General features: G+C 33.4%; 1 protein-coding gene across 1 annotated transcript; it reads left to right on the forward strand.

The window, feature by feature from the left end:
* The first annotated feature begins 2,495 nt into the window (after positions 1-2,495).
* On the forward strand, positions 2,496-8,588 carry LOC112511963 (myb family transcription factor PHL7-like). Its single transcript, XM_025117719.1, has 6 exons — positions 2,496-2,658; positions 3,463-3,539; positions 5,563-5,602; positions 7,004-7,061; positions 7,438-7,507; positions 8,101-8,588. The coding sequence occupies exons 1-6, from the start codon at positions 2,550-2,552 to the stop codon at positions 8,518-8,520; spliced, it is 774 nt and encodes a 257-aa protein (XP_024973487.1). The 5' UTR covers positions 2,496-2,549; the 3' UTR covers positions 8,521-8,588.
* The last annotated feature ends 2,184 nt before the right edge of the window (positions 8,589-10,772 follow it).

Consider the following 10,772-nt stretch of genomic DNA (forward strand, 5'->3'; position numbering starts at 1 on the left):
AAGTTATTTTAATTAATATATTATATTATTTTAATTTTTATTTACTATCTTGTTTGTATTAATATATTATATTATTAAATATATTTATTTTAATTATATTATTAAATATTATAATTGACTGGTTTTTTCAGATTGTCTTTTTGATCATTTTACATGATTATCAGCTAAATCTGTTCATCGATTGACATCTATTGGATGCGAGGGAACCAAATCGATCCAATCATCCATTGGATGTTGGATTTTGCTAACCGATATAATCCGATTAACATTGGATAACCGATCCAATCCAACCAAATGGATGATTGGATCGGTTCGCTTCTATCCATTGGATACTTTTATTGGATATCCATCGGATATCCAATGGATGATTCGATGGGATTGGATCCATTCAGAGTGTTAACTCAATCCAATTCTCTAACAATGATACAATTTAATTAATTACTTTTAATATGTGTTAAAACCAATACAAGCGAAGTTAAAAATTCAAAGTCTCACATATATAAAACAGATTCTGATTTAAGCAATTTGAAAATAAATTAATTGGATGATAGTTAAATAATGGTTGGATAGACAACTGGATAGTCATCAGATGATTAATTGGATGGGTAATTGGATGTTGAGCGATTCGGTTCGGTTCAATTTTGGTAGGTTCTAAACTGTCATATGAGAAACGACTAGTCCAAATTGGATGATGAAATTTTCAATCCGATCCGATCCAATTACAATTGGATATCCAATTATGGTCGGTTGATTCTAATTGGATCAATCGGGTTCAATTTGGATCAGTTGATTTTCTCTACATCCTTATTATCAGCTAGTTTTTGCCAAACATGATTTGATCATCAACTAGCTTATTACCTAACAGTTAGCTTATCTAACAGTTAGCTTATCAGCCATTAACTACTTATAAGCTAGTTTGTTAAACATAGCCTAACATTTTTTATATATTTTAATTTTTTTTAGTTCAAATTCACATTCTCTTTCTTATATTTATATGATTGGTAGACATGAATGAGATTTGAGAATTTGATACAAGAGGTTTTCATCCCATAGAAATAAGTCTTAATTCTTTATGAGACCTTAGGCAATGACCTTAATAGCCTTATACTTAAGTCGGTCTTATACGATCGATGGAAAAAATTTGGAAACAACATATATTCTTAATCCCGTAGGCAAACACCTCCATTTACAAAGAAAAAAAACACTAGAGTACGAAAACCCTCTTTTTTATCCTTTTGTGCAGTGGCAGAACACACAAGCTTAATAACGTAGTGGCCAGACTTAATCTCTTGTACTTTTCAAAAACGCAAAAAAAAAATAGTATCCAAAGTTGTAACATATGAAAACTTTAATACAAGACATTAAATATGAAAATGTCAGACACCACTAATCAAAGTAGAACTTGTCGATCCTTTGACGGCTTTAAAGTCTTGCACAATTTCCTCCAAACTAATCTTTTCAGTGATTTCCCTTCAATAAATAAGACCAACGAGTCGTTCAAAAACTCATCTTCCATTTTGTTCCGTAACCTTGTTTTCACAATATTCATTGCTGAAAATGACCTCTCTGTTGTCGCAGTAGAAACTGGGAGGGTAAGTATCATATTTACTACTCGATAAACAAGATCAAAAGTGGTTTCTCTTCTAGTCCTTACCAACCATTGACACGATTCTAAAACTGATGATAGCTGCTTATAGTTTGCATGTTGAATAACATCAATATCATAATTTTTTTTTATGATCCCTGAAATCTTCAGGATAGAACTTCTCTACCAATGACATTCATCAACACTTCGAAACGGCTCACATGCATTTTTAGGATCCGAAGTTGATGAAAGAGAAAGCAACTCCATTGAACTATCATTAGAACGATGATCTAACTCCACTAATTGACAGTTAACGGCTTCGTAAAAGATATCCACTCAAGAATGATGTTCAAGTGTATGATCACTATGCTTTTTACGAGCCCGAGCCTCTCGGCTAAAGTAAAAAGAAGACAAGTCATGAATATCTTTGTTACACACCTAACAAGACAAATTAGGAAATAGACAATTTAGAAATATCCACTCGGTAATTAAAGATATTCAAGTGTATGACAACTGTATTGTATACGTGACAAAATGACTTAACAAGATTAAGCAAATCATCCCATCTTTCATCCTTCATTTTTTACAATAACCCTTTGTGGATGCGACTACCGTCAATGCATTAGAAATATCTTGATCTTGTTTTTGTAAAGCCTGACAAAGCAAATCGGTGATCTCCATTATTTCTTTTTCGAGATGAAAAAAGAAAAAAAAGTCAAATGTAATGTTACATGGTCAAATTCTATTCATTTGTGAATCTCTTCTATTCATCGGGCAAGTCGCCAATTGATATAAACCAAGCTATTAAGTTTCACAACTTTCGGACTCTCCCAAACTTATGCTTAGTTTAATCCGAACCCCTAACCTTATATATCAAGACATTTTATAGCATCTTCCTTAGCTCACCAACCCTCAAAACATCTTTATAACCATCTCCAAACCACTCGTTTTTGGCTGGCAAAACATGGGTTCGGCTCGGTCTGATCATGGCTCCGGAAAAGAGCGGTTGAAGTGGACTCAAGAACTCCATGATTTGTTCGAAAAGGCAGTTAATCAGCTGGGAGGTCCCGATAGTAAGTAAAGATGATGAAGTTTGATCATGCATTATCTGTTTGAAACAATTGCGGTTGAGTAGTCTAGTTGGGTAGCAGATTGTTCGAGCTTGCGGCTAGAGAAAATAGTATCAAGCACGAGTTTTTGAATAACTCTTTTCAAAGCAGTGCTCGAGCTCCAATATTTTTTCAATGTTTGGCTCGAGCACGATGCCTGTTTAACGTAAATTTTATGCTTTATAACCTCGTTTATACACTCGAACTCAAGATCGGTTAACTTGTTTACCGGCTCGAGCTTGACGGTGTTTTTAGATTTTGATTTTATGATTTATAAAGATATAAACATGTTTTTGCTCGAAAAAGTGAATGCTCGAACAGCTTGACTCGAAAAACGTAATCGAGCTTTCGAATGAGCCGAGTCTAGTCGAGTAGCAGATTGTTTTAGAAAATATTATCAAGCACGGACGCGGATATTTTTTCAATGTTTGAGCTGAGCTCGATGCTTGTTTAACGTAAATTTTAAACTTTATAATTTTTTTAACTCATTTATTGGATCAAAATTGATTACTTGTTTATTGACTTGATCTCGATAATTTTTGGATTTTGATTTTATGATTTATGAACACACACATGTGTTTTGGCTCAACAAAGTGTATGCTCGAATGGCTCGGTTTGACTCGAGCTTTCGGAAAACGATACCGAACTCGAGTAGCTAGTTGAAAGCTCGAATCGTCCTAGACTACTAATACGATATATTAGTTTTGATTCATTAACGAATCTTGATTAGCTTTGCGTTGAATGTTTGTGAATGGTGGTGATTTGTAGGGGCTACTCCAAAGGGTATATTGAAGGCCATGGGGATAACAGGACTTACCATTTACCATGTTAAAAGCCATTTACAGGTAAAGATTTAACCCGGTTTCGTTATCGTATGCCTTATATTCAAATCTTGCAAGTACAAGGTATTCAAAGCTTGTCGATTGTCGTTTTTACCCTCTCATTATAACAAAATTACACAGCAGTAAAAGACCTACGGGTGTAAATAAGATGAGACAACTTGTGCTACTTTAAATCAGCTCTCGGTACAATTATATATATATATATATATGTATATGTATATGTATGTGTTCACCTATTATATACATATTGTGAAGCATAGTATATAAAATACATATTATGCATGCACCAACCCATAAAAAATATATGTACCATCTTCTTCTTTATCTTCGACCACGGTGCATATCTATTGACCACCTTCTTTGTCGTTTCCTACAACGTAAATTTACCAAAATAACCAACTCATATTAGAGTTTACCTTATTCGTAGAGGGGCAGAAAGGTCATAAACATATTAAAGATTAAAGAATTTACAAAAAGGAAGACATAAATGAAGAAAATTCCTAGAAGAATTCTGATACAACAACTTGCCACGTCATTGCCTATGGTTTCTATGTAAAGGAGCTACCATAAGTCTATAGGACGAAGATAGGCGGCCTAACAGGTTTTATCGACAAGAAATTATGATCTAATAGGACACAAAATGCAAATTGTTATACTAATTTTTCTATAAGTGCTCACCAGATAAGACTCTCAGTCCTTGTCATAGCTTTTATCAAGTAAGATTCTCAATCCTTATCATGTTCGTCCAATAAGGTAAAGTGAATCGCTAAACACTCACCAGGTAAGCGTTTAATAAACAACCCATCAATCTTATATCTCTTATCCGTATAGAAAAGGAACCTTTCTGAATGATACAAACAATGTTAGATACAAAAGGGTTGTGGAGAAGATAATAGAACTGAATAAAATCAAGAATCATGTATGGAACACTTTCCAATTACTATAATTCGAACCTAACAGCCTTGGGTTCACAAATTCAGTATTGGGATAATTCTTAAGCTTTCCTCTCTTTTCAAAAGCTGTGAAAATCGAGATACATATAACCAAATTCTCGTTTTTACACATTTAAATGAGAGATCGACCATTACGAGCGGTTAAATGGTAATAACTGTTAATGAATAAGATTGAAGAGAAAGTACAACCGAATAAGAGTTCAAAAATCGAAGTCTGACTCCATTTGGGACTAAGTCTGGTTCAGACCACAAGTCTAAACAAGAAAGTTCAGATCTCTGAATCCATTAGCTTAGACTTGGGACTGAGTCTGAAACAAGTATGAACAGAAGGTCCAAAGTTCTAACTCTATAGGTTCAGGCTTCAGACTTAGTCAATTTTTTCAAGTCTGGAAAGTCCACGAGTCTAAAAGTTCAGATATCTGGTACCATTGATTCATAGGCTTAGAACTTAAGTCTGAGTGCACTGTTCAGACTTAAACACTTAGGGGCCGTTTACCAAACGCTTACTCGTGTAATTGTTTACCAAGTCACATTACCTTACCGGATGAATATGATAAGGACCAAGAATCTTACCCGATATGAGCGAGTACCACGGTAAGCGCTTACCAAGCAAATTGTTGCGTGGACTAAAATTTTATTCGATAAGTAAATAATAGTGTTAAATTTTACCCGTAAACGCTTACTGGGTAAGTGTTTGGTAAACATCCCCTTAGACAATTTCCAAGGTAATCAGAGCTTTGATCGCACTAGCCAGACTTAGTGAGATTTTCACTAAGTTCGACTTTTCATAAATTCCAGAAACCTCGGGGCGCTACCCTCAGACCACCGCCAACGGGCTATGCCCTTGGAACTCCATAAGGAGGTGTGACCCCTTGACTCCCGCCTTATGACGATCTAAGGTGATAGAGACAAAATTTGTAAGTGTACACTCCGCACATCCTAACCCACTTATATTTGTCTAATCATCTTAATCGATCTTGAGTGAATCATAATAACACTAAAATGACTGATGACATTAAAATCACTGACAAATAAAGATTTTGTTAATTGCTTGCTTTGGTTTTATTTTGCAGAAATATAGAATGTCGAAGTTTATCCCCGAATCATCGAGACGTAAGTTCTAAGACTCTTCCTATCCGACATATCATCGAGAATTGAATTACTCATTACAACAAATTCGGGTTCATAAGACACCAACATTGTTTAAATATTCTAATTGACTGTTTTATAGGACCAAACAATAAACTATCACATCTAAAAGTATTGTAATAGGTTTATAGAACGTTTATAGACGTCTTAACAAGTTTCTTGAACATTTTAAAAATAAAATGTAGTATTAGCTATTTTATAGAACATTTTGAGGAGTGTACAATGAACACATTTCTTTATATGACACATTTTTTAAAATCAAATAGCTAATATGATATTTTATTTCAAAATTCTCCTAAAATCTTTGCTAAGACGCCCAAATAATCTTATAGAGTTATTACAACACTTTTAGATACGATATTTTTATTGTTTTAGAAATATGTAATTATTATACTTTTTAATTAATTAAATAACAAATTTACCTTTACTAATAGAGTAATCAATTTCTCTATCTAATAATTAAGTGTATGCTATAACAAGATAGGTTTATAGGATACCAAAAATATGTAAGTGCCTTAATAGAGTATTTTAAAGGACTTGTGTTTCTAAGAATAAACCATAAAATATGTTAAATAAGTTGATATAAAGTTGTTAAACATTTGGAAAAGTTTTATTTAAAATAAAGTTTCGTGTTAACTATTTTATATGACATTATTTGGAAAAAAAGGTTCAATTAAAAGATTGGTTTATGCAACACTTTTTAAAAAAGTATTCTATAAAATAGATAAAACAACACGTTATTTCAAAATTGTTTTAAAAACTTGTTAAAACACCAAAAAAAGGTCTTATAAACCCATTGTAACATTTTAAAATAGGACAATTTATGGTTTGATCCTATAAAGCACGCTATTAGGATACTTAGGGGACGTTTACTTAAACACTTACCGGTAAAATTCAATACATTCACTTACTTAGTGGGTAATATTTTAGTCCGCCAAAACGGCATTGTATGCAACTGTTTACCCGGTAAATGCTAACCGTGACAAGAGTAATCGTCCTAACTTACCGGGTAAGACTCGATTCTTACCCTCTCTCTTACTGGGTAAGATTTTTAATCCTTGTCATATTCACGTGATAAGTTAATGTGACTTGGTAATAACTTACCCGAGTAAGCGTTTGGTAAATGGTCTTTTAGACATTTTAGACGCCCTATAAATTAACCCAATTTTGTTATAACGATAGAATTAGAAAGTATCCACTTACCTTAAAAATTTTAACTTATTTTAAGACAAACTAAAATAAAAATACAAAAATTTATTTTGGGCCTCATGATCGATTCATTTACTATTTGATAATAATTCGTTCACAAGTTAGAAAAAAATTAGTCCCCTTTGGATATAAATTGTTGTACTTAACGACTTACAGGAGACAAGCTCGAGAAAAGAAGCATACCGGAAATGTTTCCAAACTTTGGCGTAACATCGTGAGTTATATATTATATATACATACTATGATAGAATCAAATTTATATATGGGATATAAAAATATTATACGATTTGAGTTTATATGATCAAGTAATAAGCTGTCTTATCATAAAAGTGTTACAATAAGTTTATATGACCAATTTGGACGTCTCAACAAGTTTTTAGGACATTTTATGAATAAATTTATGAAGTATCCTGTACACATCTTTTTATAGGACATTTGTTTTATAAACCAAAATTTTAAATAAAAATATAATATGCCATTTTATTTTAAAAGTATCATAAAAACTTGTTAAGACGTCTAAAAACGTTATATATTCTTGTTATAATACTTTTAGATGCAACACTTTATTCTAAAAGTAATTTATTTTGCAGTGGTGCTCAATTAAATGAAGCATTACAAATGCAGATGGAAGTTCAAAGACGATTAAGTGATCAATCTGAGGTAAGTATTGCAAAACCCATTTTCATTTTTCACACTACAACAAAACCGGGTTTATATGACACTCCTAATTTTTAAACGTCTTAATAGACCTCTTTATAAAAATTAGTTTATAGGACCCAAAAAATAAAGTGTCATATCTAAAAGTGTTGTAATAAGTTTATATGACGTTTTTTGATGTCGTAATAAGTTTTTTAGGACATTCTTAATATAAAGCATCTCTTTATCAACTTTATAGGACACTATTTGAAAAACTGTCCTATAAAAACAAATGTCCTATAAAAAATTGAGTTTATAGGAAATTTTCTCAAAAAGTGTTCTATAAAGTTGATAATGAGATGTTTTATATTAAAAGAGTCCTTAAAAACTTATTACGACGTCAAAAAACGTCATATAAACTTATTACAACACTTTTAGATAGGAAACTTTATTTTTTTGGTCCTATAAACTAAGTTCTATAAAGAGGTCTATTAAGACACTTAGAATTTAAAAGTGTCCTATAAAACCGATTTTGTTGTAGTGATACTCAGTTTTTTTCTTCGTATTTTCATATTTTGTATCACAATTTTTCAATAATTAGGGGTTTAATGTAATAGGTTCAAAAGAACTTGAAGCTGAAGATTGAAGCACAATCAAAATTTCTTGAGAAACTCACCGAAGCACACAAAACCCGACCAAATATTGCAAAGATTAGTAAGATCGTGACATCTCCAACATCTCTACCATCTCTCTGCGATGTGTCTGAATCCACCATGAAAGACTTCGAATCCGATTCTGAAGTAGACACAAATGAGACGAGATACAAACAAGATCTCCGCAACGCAAAGAGGGGTAGGGTCGATCATGACGATGATTTTGCACTCACTCAGAGATTCAAACGTACTTCGCTCAATACTGCAAGTGTTCTCCTTCCGAAAGGAGGCAATTCGTTTCCTCCCCAAGACGACATCTTTCCGTGGGGTTTAGCGTTTTGCCAGTCCCCGTTGATTCCGGCTTCATTTAATTCTTTTGGTTAGAGCATTGATCGTTGGCTCCAAAGAATTTTGTGCATGTTGGATACTTGGATTGTATTGTACTTTAAATAAATTATCTGATCATCTTGATAAATAAGCATGAAATTCATGAAGTATTACTAATTATCCATAAATATTTGTTATGTTTTTTGTAATTGGTTCGCAATCTTTAATAAGGGAAATAGTCTATCTACCGCTTTGGGTGGAGGAAAAAATTACATACATCAATCTTAGGGGCTGTTTACTTACCCCTTATCCCATTAAGAGGTAGGTTGTTTACTTAGGGGCTGTTTCAATATACACAACTGACCGCTTCTCTTTCCAGAAAACATTCGGTCAGCAACAAACTATACGCTGATCAAGATCAGCGTATCTTCTCCTTGATTTCTTCCGATTTTATCCTCATCGCTCGCTATTTCTATCGTCTTCCTCACATCATCAGATCATCGCTTCCCTCAAGTGTTCTGCCTACGATAATCGACCTCACCTCTGTCGATTTCATCTCCTGTTGCTGTCACAGATTGTATCAATTTCAGGTACGATTTTCTCACATCATCAGATCATTGCTTCCCTCAAGTGTTCTACCTACCATAATCGACCTCACCTCTGTCGATTTCATCTCCTGTTGCTGTCACAGATTGTATCAATTTCAGGTACAATTTTCTTTATGTAGTCAATGATACACATGTAGAAACACATATTTCATTCTATTGGGTGGAATTTCTGTGAAGGTGTTCATAATTCCAGCCAAACAATCTACTGGATTGAATATAGGGTTGCATCTTTATACACATTTGACTTCAACGTATGAAGCAACCCTGCCAACTCCTTATCAGGATGTGCCTGTATTGACAATGCTTGTGCAACTGACAGAACCTGATTCACAAGCACTTATACTAGTGGTAAGATAACATAACCATAAGACCCAAGTTTAATAATTGACTAGGCTCATTAAATCCAAAAACACAAAACTAAAGCAAAAGCCAATTTGACACAAAGCTTTGTTAACTTAAATAATGGTATACCGATCTATATAGAACATACAAACTTAGTACTCATGTGAAATCATGGTTCATCACAGTTTAAAATGAACGTCCTTGCCAATCAGTGAGCTGCATTTGCCTCAACCTCATCTCTGTATCAGGATTACACTGTATCGAGCTCAAAAACTTGATAATCTTCTCAAAAACCAATATCATGGCTTTCCTACACCACATTAGAAAAGCATTGCTATAGTTTCTAATGTTGGCCTAGATGATGATTGATTAGCTTTACAATGGAAGGAAAGGAAACTATAGATACCTATCTATATTCATAAAAGGTCCCTAAATATAGACAAATGTCCCTAAGTCAAATTTGTTTCTGTGTCTGTTGGTTCTATATTGTTTCATTATCTTTTCTTCATATTATTCTCTTTTAGGCTTGATTGTGCAGGAATTAATTGGGGGTTCACCAAACCTCTACAGATTTAGTATATATGGTGATTTAGAATTCTGCTGGTTTATTAGCTTTTGCACAATATGTTGGCTCAACTTGACAACTCAGGGACATAAAAGGCCATACTGAATTAAGCCTAGCTGCCCTCAAGGTTATAGAGATCCTGATTTAGATTGGCTAGGACTACTCTTAACAGTTGGTGACTGTTTGGTAACTGTTATGTCAACGTTGGTAAAAATATGCATCTTTACTTGCCAATTGAAGGAACTATCTGAGCACCTGTGCATCGGGCTATTCGCTCCAGAAGTGGCCTGTTGATATTTAAAAACAAGAGATATGTCCTTTGCAAGAAGATATTCTTGTGCATAACGTGAAACTGATTTCTCCACCAAAAGGACATTAGGCTGGTGTGCATCTATCTTTGCCACATCCATCTTTAGATGATCCATTTTCTAGACAGAGACAATGCCATATATATATATATATATATATATATATAAGGTAACGTACAAACACAAGTAGAATAAACTATAACCTGCTGCAACATAGTATCAAAACTTGACAAGTGGTTAGAAACCTGCTGCAATTGAGTTTCCCTTGTATCCAACAGAAGCCAACTGTACAGGGCCTGAGAATGACACCCTTAGGACCTTAAACCCAAATCATAATATAGCAAACATGAAAAATAGAGAAACTTGTTAAGAGTGTAATTTCTGGTTACGCCGTATTTAGTGTTGATCAATATTTCTGGGTAGGAAGAGTGATGATCGTTATATAAAAAGAAAAGTTCGAGCTTAGGAAGTTCATAATGAGCATTA

This window comes from Cynara cardunculus (genome assembly GCF_001531365.2).
Source record: "Cynara cardunculus var. scolymus isolate 2C chromosome LG 5, CcrdV1, whole genome shotgun sequence".
NCBI classification, from domain to species: domain Eukaryota; kingdom Viridiplantae; phylum Streptophyta; class Magnoliopsida; order Asterales; family Asteraceae; genus Cynara; species Cynara cardunculus.